General features: G+C 36.0%; 2 protein-coding genes across 8 annotated transcripts in view; both read left to right on the top strand.

Moving 5' to 3' along the window:
- Window positions 1-418: 418 nt before the first annotated feature.
- LOC113050957 (STE20-related kinase adapter protein beta-like) lies at window positions 419-7,391 on the top strand. Of its 4 annotated transcripts, none has more exons than XM_026214453.1 (13): window positions 419-647; window positions 1,564-1,634; window positions 1,770-1,822; window positions 2,299-2,382; window positions 2,990-3,081; window positions 3,215-3,336; window positions 4,785-4,893; window positions 4,978-5,101; window positions 5,167-5,338; window positions 6,119-6,223; window positions 6,306-6,553; window positions 6,659-6,701; window positions 6,786-7,391. In XM_026214453.1, exons 4-13 carry the CDS (start codon window positions 2,357-2,359, stop codon window positions 6,945-6,947), a joined length of 1,203 nt encoding a protein of 400 aa, XP_026070238.1. In that variant the 5' UTR covers window positions 419-647; window positions 1,564-1,634; window positions 1,770-1,822; window positions 2,299-2,356; the 3' UTR covers window positions 6,948-7,391. The 4 variants fall into 4 exon arrangements, with proteins under 4 accessions (XP_026070238.1, XP_026070237.1, XP_026070239.1 ...); XM_026214452.1 differs by having other exon boundaries at window positions 2,985-3,081; XM_026214454.1 differs by lacking the exon at window positions 1,770-1,822.
- A 2,541-nt stretch (window positions 7,392-9,932) lies between these two features.
- Window positions 9,933-15,399, top strand: part of LOC113050955 (neurobeachin-like protein 1) — a 56,106-nt gene continuing 50,639 nt past the window's right edge. For 2 of the 4 annotated variants that reach the window (XM_026214450.1, XM_026214448.1), the window contains exons 1-2: window positions 9,933-10,229; window positions 10,825-11,206. In XM_026214450.1, coding sequence (XP_026070235.1) covers window positions 11,156-11,206 — 51 coding nt within the window. In that variant the 5' untranslated portion in view covers window positions 9,933-10,229; window positions 10,825-11,155. The remainder of the gene's footprint in view (window positions 10,230-10,824; window positions 11,207-15,399) is intronic. The other 2 variants (XM_026214451.1, XM_026214449.1) reach the window with 1 other exon arrangement.

Here is a 15,399-nt window from a genome sequence, read left to right as displayed (position 1 = left end):
TCAAATTATTTTCTACAAATTAGGTAATAAAGTAAGATTTATTACCTAATGTCTGAAGTCCCTCATTCAAAAATAATCACAATTTATATAATAGTTCTAGGAATTCTAAACGTGCAATTTAATTTAAGCTTGCCACTATTTTTTAGATCAATTCTTATTATTTTCAGGATATAAAATTTCTAAAATCTATCTATCTATCTATCTATCTATCTATCTATCTATCTATCTATCTATCTATCTATCTATCTATCTATCTATCTATCTATCTATCTATCTATCTATCTATCTATCTATCTATCTATCTATCTATCTATCTATCTATAATAATTTTAAACATAATTCTAAATTATTATTTAAATAACAGAGAGTGTTTTATTATGCATTGCCTTACGGCGTGAGAGCGACTTTTATTATGTAAATGTCTTCGATACGTCAAGCGTGACGCGCGATCAGCTGGGACTGAGAAGGAAAGCTTTGGCAAGTCAATTTACAAATGTTATTGACAAATGAGAGATGCACTTTGTGGTTTTTCCTCACACGATAAAACTGTGGTGTGACCGAGGTTAAGTTAACTGTTGCTGCGCAGAACTGACGCCCGCCATCAAACTTTATTTACAGCAGAACCTCCATCCACATGCATAACAATGGTGAGTTTTTATTATAACTGCCGTTGAAAATTATTGTTATGCATCATATTAAAAAAATAATAGTTATTGTAGCACGTGCGAATAATGTTAATCCCGCATTATTAATGTTATATCGTGTGAATTATACAGCATTAAACATAATTCATATGAAACGGTGGATTTAATATTGAAGTACAGCTTATTTTAGACCCTTCTATTGCACTGTTACTCTTCTTTAAAGATGTTTTGTTCTTAACCCTGTTAACCTACATGCAGTCTCTGTCAAGGACGTCTAATGTCATTTGCTCTGATAATTACATATTTAACATTTAACATCATCTAATTTGGGCACGCATGTTTATGCACATCTATTTGTTTTCTGTATTGTGCAGTGCACCAATATAATATGCATGATTTATTTTACTTACAACAGCAGTTTAATAAAGATACCTCATCTTGAGCTATATACTTATAATCTTTATATATATATATATATATATATATATATATATATAAATTGTATTCAAGCAAGCATGAACTCATTTCGATGCTGCTAACATTAATTACATAACACAAAATGGACAGTAGTTGCCAATGTCACCTGCGGCGATATCAGAGCTGATGCGTCCAGACAGATATGACATCTTATCAAGAGATATAACTGAAGATGAAAAAGATGATGATGATGTCTAAAGCAGAGAAGAGATCAGACTCATACAGTTATTTAAGCAGAGCCAGACACTGATTCCGGATCAGAAAATAGATGCTGCTTTTCAGATGCATTTGAAATCAGACTATTCAGAAATGACAGAAATAGTTCTGTAAGCTTAGAAAGCAGAGATGAGATGCTTTGGATCCGGATCATATGTGATGCCATTTAACCCCTGAAAATTTGATATGTGCTTGAAAGCTTCTCCGCTGATGGTTTGCTTCATAGGACTCTAATGGAGCAGCGTAAGATGAGATGACGTCTGTGTGTTTTACGCAGTGAAATCCGAGCAAAGCCAGGTAAGCGAAAAACATTTAGCTTTCCGGGGCAAATTTTCTTGCAATGAAAAATGTAGCATGACACAGTGGAAACAGCCAGAAAACAATGGCAGGAGTGTTTCTGCAGATGGAATAATTGTTATTCACTGTCTCCAGAATCACGTAAATGAACTCCAGTGAAGCATCAGCTCAGCCTCATGTCGTTTCTGGTGAGAGTCAGATCTTTTCATCCGAGGCTTGTTTGTGCAGAGCTCAATGCATTCGGTGTTTCATGCTTTCTGTGTTTATTTCTGCAGTCATTGCAGGTACCAGAATGTGTTTGCATGAGGGTTTTGATTCTGGGTTTAGTGTGTACTTGCAGTGCTTTAGGGGTGTTTTTAAGATGCTCGCTGACCAATATCCATGGAGGCTTGTGTGTCAATATCTCGCTCGTAAAGAAATGTTCTGGATTCAAGAAAGGTTCTATAATATAATATAATATAAGGTTCGTTGAAAGCAGAACATGCCTGTGAATCATGTCTTAGTCAAACATGGCAAGCTTGAGTCTGCACTGCAACATTTCCATTCTCATTTCCTCCTTTTGCCGTGTCTTTGCCCTTCAGCCCACCCTTGCTTGCACATTCATACTGTGTATATAGTTGTATTCATCTCCATATTGTCATGTCTCCTCCCCTCTTCCCCTCAGGACTGCTCCTGTATCTCCTCCCACTCACGAGTCCAGTCCTTCAGCATAGAGGAGCAGTATGAAGACATCAGCCAGCAGTGCTCGGTCAGTAGAGTCTAATAATAGATCTCAGCTTCAGTGTGTTTGAAGGCACCGGGCGAGGATGCACACATCACCTTATATCACAGACTCTGATTGAAAATGAATGACTTCTGTTTGCTTTGTCACAGCAAATAGCTGTCAGTGTGAAAGCCCGGTAGAATATGAGAGAGCACAGTCATGCCAGAGAAACATCATTGCATTTTCACAAAGTCCAGTGAGCTTCAGATTGCTGTTGTTCTGAAGGGTGATCTGAGATTTGAGTGGATCCGTTGTGTTGGGCTTCACAAATCTGTGTTTCTGTTCCATGGTATTGGATGAAGGCTCACTTGTGCTGTTGTCTCGTGTTTTTGGGTATCTGTGGGTTGTCTTCCCATCCTGTGGCAGAAATCTTCAATCCGGGTCACTTTTCCATTCATGGTCTACAAATAGATAAACAGTCATAAGCTTAAGAAGTTGAAGTCTAAAATGCTATAGTGTTGACATGTTTATAAAAGCTAAATAAGATCTGGTTTGATGGCACAGAGATCAGAATATAACTCTATCACCTCTTACAGTTCATGTAGAGTTGTGTGTGTGTTTGTGTGGTGTGTTTATGTGTGTGACAGAGCAGTGATGTCTCTCCGTGTTCTGTGTTGATGGATGAGGATGACATCACAGGTCTCTCCACTGACCCCGCCCACTATCAGCTGCTCTCACAACTGGGTAGGGACCGTGATGTGCTTTATGTAGTATGATACGTTAGTTATTCCCTGAAGTCTCATGTTTATGTTATGTAGCGTATATTGAGAAGTATCATTGTGTGTGTGTGTGTGTGTGTGTGTGTGTGTGTGTGCAGGCCGGGGCTTTAATAACCTCAGTCAGGTGAGCATGGCTCGACACACACTGTCTGGCCGGCTGGTGGCGGTGAAGAACACTGACCTGGATGAGTGCACAGAAGATGAGCTGCTGCAGCTGATGGTGTGTGTAGATCACACACTGACTTCTGCTGTTTTCAAATGAAGCTTTATTAGATTTTAGATTTTAATAAAGCCTGGCATATGAAATTATAGTCGCATTTTTAAGTTCAAGTCAAATTGTCAGTTGAAACTTACATTTAAATAACGTATTATTTATTAAATATAAATAAATTATAGAACTAAAATAACTAAACAGTATAACTACATATAAATAAAATTAAATATATACATTTTTTTGTGTGATTGTTCATATTTGATAAATTGGGCTTTTATGCAATTGCAGTTAATTCTAAGTAATAGTATATATATATATATAGTTTTATGGTGTCTCCTTTATTTATACACCTTTTACCTATTTCTTTATTATTCTCAGGTAGGTAAGGAAAGTCGACCCTGGACAAAACTATAAGCATTTCAAAAATACTTACATCTTGCTCAGTAGACTTCCCTGTGGTCAGTTCTTGCTTACGGCTCTTAAATTACTACTCTTGCAGACCATAACTTGTCAATAATAAAATACAAGTTTTATTAAAATTAACAAAAGTTATATCAAAGTACAATAGTAAAGTTACAAAATCAAGGTATAATCAGCTCGTATCAGGCGTCGAGGGATACAGACTTTCCTTACCTACCTGAGAATAATAAAGAAATAGGTAAAAGGTGTATAGATAAAGGAGACATCATAAAACAATATATATATATATATGTATATATGTGTATATATATATATATATATATATATATATATATATATATATAAATGTATGTATATATATATGTATATATGTATATGTGTATGTATGTGTGTGTGTGTGTTTTTTATAAAAAAATACAGTTAATATTATTTAAATATATAATTTGTATGTATTAGAAACTGTATATAATAATTATAATAAAAACATTTATAATTGATATTATAGACAGACAGATAGATAGATAGATAGATAGATATATTCTGAAGTAAAAATATTAATAATAACAATGGAGATATGTATGTATATATATATTATTATATTAAATATTATATTTACATATAATAATATTTGTATTACTATGTTTACGAGAGCACCCTTGTAGTGAAAATCAGTTAGATTTTAATAATAAAAACACATTGCATACATACAAAATATGTATATAATACTTAGTAAAATGAGTAAATTTTGTATATTTTCATGGAATTATTTTCACTGGGAGTATTAAAACCTAAAAAAAAAAAACATGAGGCTTGTGTACAATATTTTACTTTTTTTTTTTTTAAGCCGTTGATTTATAATTCAAAACAAATATAAAAGCATTTGGGATTGTCACAACATGAGAGGCAGTAAATAATGACAGGCTGTTAATGTTTTTGGGAGAACTATTGCTTTAAGGCATTATTTGGCCCTTTAATGATGATTAAACCATTGGTTTAAAACTATTGGTATTATAATTATGTCTATTATTTTGCAGAATGAGGCTCTGTTGTCCAGACTCTTCCGTCACCCGAACCTGCTGACGTCCAGACAGGTGTTCAGCTCGTGCTGTCAGCTCTGGGTTCTGTCTCCTCTCATGAGCTACGGTGAGACTCGCCTCTAATATACATCCTCTTTCACTTCCCATCCTTCCCTTACTGAGTTTCCCTCTCCGCACGCGTCTCATTCAGGCTCTGCAGACTCTCTGCTCCGGTCGTATTTTCCGGATGGAATGAGCGAGTCTCTGATAGCGTACCTGCTGTACGGGGTGCTCCGAGCGCTGGAGTACCTGCATCACATGGGTTACGTGCACAGGTGAGCACACGAAGACTCCGTCAGGTCACAGAGATGAATCTGGTCTCATCTGGTGCGTCCTGCAGGGGTGTGAAGGCCAGTCATGTGCTGCTGTCAGCTGAAGGCCGTGTGTGTTTGTCGGGACTGCAGAGTGTGTACAGTCTGATGAAGGATGGCAAGAGGATGAGAGCAGTGTTTGACATGCCTCAACACAGTCTGTCTCTGCTGCCCTGGCTGAGTCCTGAGCTGCTGCGACAGGTGACGCTCACACAGTCCACACGCCAACAGAAGCGTTATAGACAGCATATAACAGTTAACAGTTTCTTCAAATTTGAGTGTGGCACAGGTAATCGAAATGTAAAAATTGAGCATGCACAATTAAATATCCAAAACTGTCTGATATATACACTACCATTATTATTTTTTTTTACAGAGGTTAAGTTATTTAGCAAGGGCACATTAAATGGATCAAAACTGACAGTTAAGACACTATTTATTAATGTTACAAAAGATTCCTGGAGTAATGGCTGCTAAAAATGCATTTTACATTTTAAATGAAATATTATTTACATGCAAAACAGTTATTTACAATATTTACAATATGTTCAAGTATAAAATAAATGCAAGTAAATGCAAAAAAACAAAAAAAAAAAACCTTACCTACACCAAAATTATAAAACATTAAATATATTCATTTATTCATTCTGTAAATTTCAACTTACTTTATTTTAAAAATAAAACTGAAATAAAAATGAATGAAACCTATATAGACATAACAAACTAAAATGATAAAAATGCACAACAAAATTGCTCAGCTGAAAACAGAAAATGTGTATAAAATAAAATGAATTCAAAATATTCATAAAAACCATAATAGTATCTTTGAACTAAATGAACACTGATAAAATTACATTTAAATTAAATCACTAAAACTGGCTGTTATACATATGATACTAATATGTTGTACATATATTTTCAATGTCAACTCCACCATCAGTTTTAAAAACATTGAGCTTGATGAGATTTTCTGTGATGAAGGATCTTCACGGCTATGGAGTGAAGTCAGACGTCTACAGTCTGGGAATCGTGGCGTGTGAGCTGGTCAGTGGCAGAGTGCCGTTCCAGGACGTGCCGCCCACTCTGGTACTGCTGTTCTTCAAATGTGCCATCTACTGCAAGCTAACCACGACTACCAAACACTCACTTCCTGTTTCTTCTCCTACAGATGCTGCTTCAGAAGCTGCAAGGTTCTCACTGCTGTCTTCTCGACGTCCCTCCTTATCCTCTCGGAGACATGGGTGCGCTCAAGGTGTCCCGCTCCGGGGTGGATTCGGGGATCGGCGAGAGTGTTGCGACCGGAAGTCTGACCCGTACTGCCACAGCGGAGAGACCTCAAAGCCCCGCCCCCAAAAACCACTCGGCCACACTACACAACCTGGTCCAGCTGTGCCTGCAGCAGCAGCCTGAGCGCAGGTTCACACACACAGACGCCCAGGGCCCATGAAAATATCTAAAACATAAAAATAACCTTTTGACTTTGATTTAACCCTGTGTATGATGTGTGTGTTTGTCGTTCAGGCCGTCTGCGACAGCTCTTCTCACCCATCCCTTCTTCAGACAGGTGCTTTCACTCACTTTCACCCTGTCTTCAGTCTTACAGTGCAGCCTGAATTCATTCCTTCATTGGTCTGTATTGATCTTCCAGGTGAAGAAACACACGAGGGACTCTTTCCTCAGTTTGATGTATCCGGCCGTGCCATTGTCCTGTCCTCCAGATATGCCTCCGTCTGAAACACCCACCCAGACCTGCAACACCCCGTCACCCACCCACCCTGAGCCCGAGGATGGCTTGTGGGATTTCTCTTGAACCTCGTCGTCTGTTTCTGTCTCTCCCGTCCATTTCTTGATATATATTCCATATTAATTTGTCCTATCCAGCAGCTAGATTTGGTAATTTTGCTGTTCACTTAGTTTGTGTTTATGTCACACCATGTTACTTTAGCCCCGCCCAAAGTGAACTCTCACTAAATCTCTATATGGACCAAAGTATTGATGACATCATCTTGCACTCATGGGCGTATCTACATTTTTAGCCAATCAAACATCTGCCTAGACATTTCCTGATTAACAAGAGCAAGTATATACTCGTTAATAATGTCTGTGCCCTCAACTAAAAGCCAGTTAGCTTGGGCTGCACGATTAATCAAAATAAAACTGAAATTGTTATGCAGCGTGTTTATGAAATCTCAAAAGATGCCTTTTAATTTATTAAATGTATATCTTTCTTAAATACTTGAGATTTTTTATTTTACAGTCAAATTTTACTAAAGTAATATTTCTTTTTTTTTTATTGATGAATATAATTATTCAGATAAAAAATATTAGTATTGTTATATTTCACAATAAAATTAAAAATGACAATACTAATATTTCCTTTTTGAATATTTTGTATTTCTCAATAATAATAATGTTTTTCTTAAATATTCTATTGTAATTTTATGGGAAAAATATTAAAAAAATAATATTTGTATATAATAATATATATAATATATATTTTATTATATATATATATATATATATATATATATATATATATATATATATATATATATATATATATATATATATATATATATATATATATATAATATTAACTGTGAAATATTGCACATCTTATATTTTTATTTGTTAAATATTATATAATAATAATATATTATGTATACTATACTCATATTTATTTATATATAATAATAAAAAAAGGCCTAATTGTGCAGTCCTATTAAAGTAATAAGCCCCAAGTTATAACAGTTATCAATTTAATGTAAACCACGGCTTCATTGAGCTTATTGCTTTTATAAAACGGTTATTTCATATATGTAGTAAGGTTTCACTAAAAAGAGCAATTAAAGTGCAGTTATATTAATAAAAAAAAAATTCCGCCAAACAATGTAGTTCCTCAGAAACGTTTTGGTTCCAGCAAAGTGGTTGCCGAGCAACACACAAATGTAAACAAAGGTGTATGGTTGTAGAGTAATATACAACGGCTTCGAACTTGGTTCAACCAATCAGAATCAAGGACGGGAACTATCCGTTTTATAATAGCTATTTTTAAACAGCCATTTTTTAAATATGTCCTACCCAACTTTCTGTAAACTACAGTAAAGAAATTACATTTCCTCTTTCGTTATGGACAGAAAAATGACAGTTACAAGCTGTTAAAGACACGATCTGTGACTTGTGTCTTATTTTATGCTGTGTGCTCATATGTATACTGCACATTTTAGCCACCCAAGTATTCCATGCATACTACATTATATACTGTTACTATGCTATTCTGATAAAAGACCATGTCAGTGTGTGATCAGCGCTTCCTGTTAGATGTTCACAGCAGCCTATCACATCATGAACTAACTGCAAATAACTGGATTTGATCAAACTGAGCCATGAATGCAGGAGCCAGATGTTGTGTGTGTGTGTGTGTGTGTGTGTGTGTGGAGTTCATTAGTGCATCACCCACTCAACCTGTGCCAGTGAACCTGTGGGTGTGTGTACAGTACATGTGTTTTTGTATCCAAATCCTCCTTTTGCTCTGGAGAAACGGCACGTTTTACTCCTGTGAAGAAATAAACCAAACGTTCAATGCTGTGCTGTTCAAGTGCCCATCAACACTGCCTCAACCCAATAAGGATGAAACTGAAGGACTGAGCAGCTGTAACTGTGACCGATATAATATTTACTGATTTTTTTATATATATATATATGTTGACTATATGAGATCTTTAGACATGTTAAATATATTCTTACTCTGTTTCATAACTCTTTGGTGTACTGTCTTTTGTTTTTTGTTTTTTCGCTTTGTGCCATTTCTTAATGCAGTAGATTCAGAACTTTCTGACAATTAAAAATGTCATAAATAAGTGTTCTTGTTTTCCCGTGCAACTTTACAAACTTATCTTATTTGACTGATTTATATTTTCAAAAATATTTCACTTCTAGCAGTTTGTGTTGCATTTGGTGAACTTTTATTTGAACTGCAAGTATTTCTGTATTGGCGTTCTCTGGCCAGCAGAGGGAGGTCATATATTGTGCACAAATAGATCCTGCACTTTTTATCTTATAATGCTGGCAAAAAAAACAAACAAAAAAAAAAAACACGGTATATTTTATGTCAAGGTAACTTAAAGTACATTAATTAAAGATCTAAAAATAGCGACGATCGAAGTATTGAGACTGAATTTAGCAGTCTTACTACACTGAACGCATCTTATCAATATTAATTATACAAATGATGTGTATACAGTGAGCCTATCTGATTGGATGACAGGCATTCGAATGTTAATTAGATTAGGTAACCAAACACCCTGGCCTTGTGTAAAAATGAAACATGAATTTCACTTGGAAGGTCTTTTCTATAAATCTTTAGATATGAGAATTTATTTTCCTGAATTTTATTTTTGTTATTTAGATATATACATAGATTATTACCAAATGAGCCTTGTATTTTTTTTATATGTATTAAAAAGTATAGTATTATACTGTTATATTTTATATATACTAATACTGTTATATATATATATATATATATATATATATATATATATATATATATATATATATATATATATTATATCAGTATAATATATTTTTTTAACTAATGTTTGTACAAAGTGACTGTCAAGAAATATGTCAAGGAAGCATACTATGCAACGTCATCATGATGTAATTAATATTCATTAGGCCAAGCCTTTATGGGATTGGTCGTTTCGCCAGTTTCAGCCACGCCTTTGCGACTCACATGAGCTCCACATAGGCAACGTAAAGGAGTGCGGCCTGTCGTAAAACATCTACGGAAGAAAATAACACACACACATCCATACACGCACGCACGCACACACACACACACACACACCTTCAAGCCAGGCGAGCCCGTGCCGTGGCTTTGTAATGAGCAGTCGCAGTCTAGCGCGATGATATTCGTCGTATGCATCCGGGCTGTCAGGCTTATCTGGTTACAAAATGAGTCAAAGCTAGTTTGGGTGGTTGAAACCGACATGCTTTAAATATCAGTGGCGCTTTCAGTTCATACAACATTCCTGGATCCTTCACCAGAACACAAGCTTTAGGGTCGGGACTCTTTTTGTTGAAGCAGGTGAGTTTCACAGCGATAGTGAGCTAATATATGAGTATTAATGTTGTATATGCCTCTGCCACTTGTTATTATGATCAGATCTTTATAAAAGGACAAATGTTGTTTTTAGGGCTATTCCTAAGCGTTACATCTAAATCTGTAGTAAATATTTTAGGCAAGATAATGCGGATGATCTAAGTGTTAAATGTTTTCACACCCTGTAGGGGTGAGTTTCTATCTAAATCTAGAATCTGTGTTTTTGTTTATGATCTAAAGCTTAAAGTAACACCCAGAGTAGTACATCAGCTCTAACTATGTGTGAATCTTTGGACACATAGAAGTAATATATTCACAGAAATAATCTGAACTGATATGGTTTAGTTAAAATATAGTTTACAAGGCCTGGGATATAATGTTGGCTCTGTGAACAAGTTGAGTTGGCCTGGGATGATGTCATGGATCTCTGTTTATTTTGGGATATTTTTTCCTTCTTTTAAAATCATGCATTGCGCATTTACTGTTATCTGTGGCATCCATTTGTTTTGTGAATTTGCAGTGCATTCGTGCAGCATCTAAATCCAGGGCTGTTAGTAACGTGTGCTGTATTTGTCGACAGGGCTTGGAAGAACAGAGGAATTTCTGGAAAAGCTGCTGGTGGAAAACTGCCGGAAACGCACAAGTCCAAGTCATCTGGGATTGGTATCGTTCACATGATGGATGGGATTTCATTGTGCACAGGGGAAATGACACGATCTGTCACCCTGGATTAAGACCGACTTCGATTCACTCGTTGGTGGGATTTGTTAACCACGAAGGAACGTGGCATTTGGGCAAACTCCTGTTGACAGGATATTGACACCATGAGGGTTTGGGAATACTGACCATAATATAATCAGGGTTCTTATCGGGGAGATTTCTGCCTACATGCTGACAGCTTGCAGTGCAGAATGGCATCAACCGAGAGACTGTATGAGGTTTGGATGCTATACTGTAATAAGGTAAAGAACTTGCAGAGCACATGCACTTTCATAGAATTAATGCATTTAATTTCTCACGCAGATGCTCATTACATCACTAAGCACAGCTATATAATCTCCTTGCATGTAAGAAGGAGTGCCGTTTTATTTATTTATTTCTTGAGGAGTGCACGGGGTTGGCACACTGTGTTCTGTATGTGTGAACGCATGTTGTGACACCATGAGATGCCCGCCGGGGAGATCCTTGTGCCCAGGTGGTTGGGAATGTCCAGTTGTGTTCATTGATGAGGGACTGTAGCTACTGCCGATCCCCATCTGTGACGTCATGTAATCGGACTTAAGATAATCAACCCGAGATAATTCAGGACATACTGACAGATTGGGGTCTAAGATTTTTTTAGTAAAGGTCTCATGTTGGTTTACAAAAGAGAAGAGAAAGGTCTGAAAGCATGTAGTTTTTTTTAATGTTAAAATCTTACTTATTCCAGTTCAAGATGTAGGAGCAACTTTAAGTAGACCTTCATATTTCAGTTTCCCTAATAAGTGTAAACAGTGCTCTGTTTGTTTGTGCAACACTGGCTCAACCAATGGTGTGAATCTGGGGGCGGAGTTAATTGTTTGACTGACCAGTGGCAGATAGGGGGAAAATCTGTTTGAAAACATAATTTTATTTAATTTAATTTGTTGGTAGTGTAAAAATGACACACTTAAGCTTTAAAAGACTCACATGTCTTCAAGTTAAAGCTCTCTAATTTGGACTTTCTCTTTTGGATTTGTCATGCTGTCATACACAAATCAATTCTTAAAATGTAACTGCATCAAACTATGAAAGAAAAAAATCTGTTTTTAATTTATGACCCTCTAAATGTTGAATATATGGTATTATTTATATACTATTCATTAATGTTTTGCTCTTTTTATATAATAATTTTTCATTGTATTAATTTTGTTCTGTGCTTTTGTAATTTTTATTAGATTTTTATATTTCTATATAATTAGTTATAATGTACTCTTTCAGTTTTAGTAAATTTGGTATTTCAATTGAACTCTTATTATTTAATCACTATTAAAATAAATGGTTTTATCATTATTTTATCAGTTAGTTGCAAAGGCAACATTTATCATGTTTGTTAGTGTTTCATCTAGTATTTATTTGATTTTATTTCAGATTTATTTTAATTACACTGAAAAAAAAAAAAAACTGGTCTATGATTTACTTTGACCAGTTTTCACTTTCTAGTAAATTTCACAAATAATTACAAATAAATGGCAAGTAACATTCAATTAAACATGACATTTTTAAGCAGAAAAACTGAAATAGCATTTTCTTGTAAAGCATAGGCTACTCTAATCTTTGTTTTATTTACTTAAAAACGATTTAGTTTAATGATTTGCAATAGTTTGAGTACTTTCCCAAGCCAACATATTATGTTATTTAAACTACTACTACTTCTGAGACCAACATTTCTGATTGTACACCCACCCACAACTCCCTAGCAACATCCTATAAACCACCCAGGTTACAAAGGCAACTTCCTTGGAGCTGCCAAGCTACACCATGGCAACCACCCAGAACAGCCTAACAAGTGCCTAGAAACACCCAAACAACCACCCTGGATGCCCTAGCAACCGCGTAGCAACACCATATCAACCGTAGGGTCCTTTCTGTCTCAAGTGAACATAAACTGTTGAGAAAAAATGCAATGTGGATCATTATAGTGGATTCATGTTGCTGATTCGACTGTGCAGCTGCTGTCTGTCTTTTACGTTCCTCCATCAACAACGAGAAAGGCACTCATTGCTCATCAGTTAATAATCCAGTTTTTTTTCGCTATAGCTTGTAATTTTGCTTATTGTGTAGTGTATCAGGTATTGACAATTTTGTTGTCATAATAAGCTTCTTAATTACAATACAACATAGCTAGAGTCTATAGAAAAAATATTACAAAAACAATAGCTTGTAGGGCTGTTCGATATGGACAAAAAAAACCTATCGAGATTTCTTTGATCAATTTTGCAATTTCAAATTTAATCACGATTTTGACACACACAGATATGCTTTACAGTCATAAATCCATTCGGTATGAATTTGAAACATATTTCCAATAGAAAACCAATTAGAGCTTCATCAAAAAGTTGTAACATGTCTCTAGAACAGACATAAGTCAAAATAATCACCAGGTAAAGGTGTGACAAAATGTCTAGACATGTGGCAAAAAATTTATAAATATATAAATCCCGTGTCCAGGGATTTTTTTGTTCTTTTTTGCCATGCATTGGTCATGGAGCTCATTGTAGCGGTGCCTCAGGTGTTGAAATAGATTTGTTATACATTGTCCAGGTTCACACGTACTCCGTCTGCAGTGCGTATACATACAGTGTGTGAACCTGGAGTTGCGTAGGCATATGCCCAGTCTGTTCTGTTCTCGCACTAGGCGCGTTGCATTGTGATTGGATAGCATACTGCAGGAGGTCAGGGCAGTGGAAAATCGTGCTATAAAGCGATTTAGAAATTGTGCATGCTCAAATCATGATTTTATGATGATTTTGATTAATCATTTTAATTTTGTGGCGAGGCCAGCTCAAAAACACAGAACAGACATGTGATATGGCTCTTTTGCCTTGAGGCTGCCCATGTTTACTTTCTCAAGCCAACGTCAAAGTTTGTTCACTACCTTTAGCCTCTAGTTTTATTTAACACTGTTTAGCTGCAGATTCAGCACAAAAGTATTCTTCTCACTCCTTTAAACTCCTCGTCTTGGTGTTTTGTGTTGCCAGAACAGTTCTTGGCTGGTATATTCAGATCCTTGTTGAGACTATTGTAATCATCAGACTGACACCAAATCATTCTCAGTAATTATGAGCCAGAACAAATGTAATAACATGTTTTCCATAAGAGAGAATATTCTGCCTCCTCAAGAACTTGAGTGTCAGCAGTGTCTTGTGGTTCTGTTATGTTAGCGTTATACATCGATTAGAGCCTGAGCCCCTCAGAGCCGCGGCTGTCCACTGGGACGCAGATCTGCTCCAGATGACCTGCCAGATAAAATAAGACTTCTGAATCTGAATATTAGATTTGGGTTATGGCAGCAAATGTGAGATTTAGGTCTAAAAGGAATAAAAAGTGCAAGGTTTTAAATGATGAAAGAGGGGGATATACAGTTTTGCTTTAGTTATCAATCAAGTGTTGTGCAGTCTTGATTCTCTCACAGTGATGCGTTCAACCTACCAGCTCGTCCTTGACATTATTTCCATCATGATCTGATAGTCGCAAGTCCAGTGTGGTTTTGTTTGCTGTAAGAATGACCTTTGCTTTTGTTTATGGTTTCCTCTCTCATGCAATAGCCAGCCTGTGATCTTCAGAGCGCAGCGTGAGGTGACATTTCCTCTTCAGCACGCTAATGTAGCCTAATGATAATGTTTACGTCTGTCAGATCTACAGTTATGCATGTTGGCAGGCATTACAGTGGTCATTTTGCTGTGAATTCTGGGACATGTGTTTTTGTGTTTCCTGGGACAAGATGATTTGGAGCCAAACCTGCTCGGCCTCTATGTGCTCTGTTTACCTGTTCGCAAAACATAGAGAATGTGCTGGAGAAAACAATCAAATACTGGAGAAATGTTGTTCTGGGAGCCTTCTAGTCTTGTACTAAGAGCTAATAAGCAATTTCTGAGTGATGTTTTCTTGTGTAACCACCTTTATTAAGTTGCCACAGCAAACCTTTGACCTCTGTAGCCTCAGTTTCCTGCTCATCTGAAGTATGTTTTGTCCATTCAGTAATAACACTTGATTTTGATCTATTTGAACCATTTGATTCCTTCAGATGAAGAGTACCCTGTTTAGGCATATATTGTATCTCAAGGTCACAAAATATAAACCTCATGCATTTTGATGGAAATTGATTTACTGGGACGTTCTGTCATCTGACGTGCCTTGAATGGCAGCATTGATTTAATAAAGTTCATCTAAGTTCTTTGAAAATGTAAGTGGAGAATTTGTTTGGCTTTAGTTGTGGATGTGAATGTGTTTTTTCACACATTAGGAAAAAGGCGTTGCTAGTGTCCTCTAAGTGGTTACTAGGTGATCTTTTTTACTCGTTTCTATTTCTGACTCAGTTCCCTCCTTCAATTTAATGGTGTACTCATGTTATAATTATGTTTCAGTAAAAGCCTTTTTCATCTTCTTCGAACTCTACATTTTAACAAAGCTCCAA

The sequence above is a fragment of the Carassius auratus genome, chromosome 31, assembly GCF_003368295.1.
Source record: "Carassius auratus strain Wakin chromosome 31, ASM336829v1, whole genome shotgun sequence".
Taxonomy (NCBI): domain Eukaryota; kingdom Metazoa; phylum Chordata; class Actinopteri; order Cypriniformes; family Cyprinidae; genus Carassius; species Carassius auratus.
This window is presented reverse-complemented; position numbering and strand designations above follow the sequence as displayed.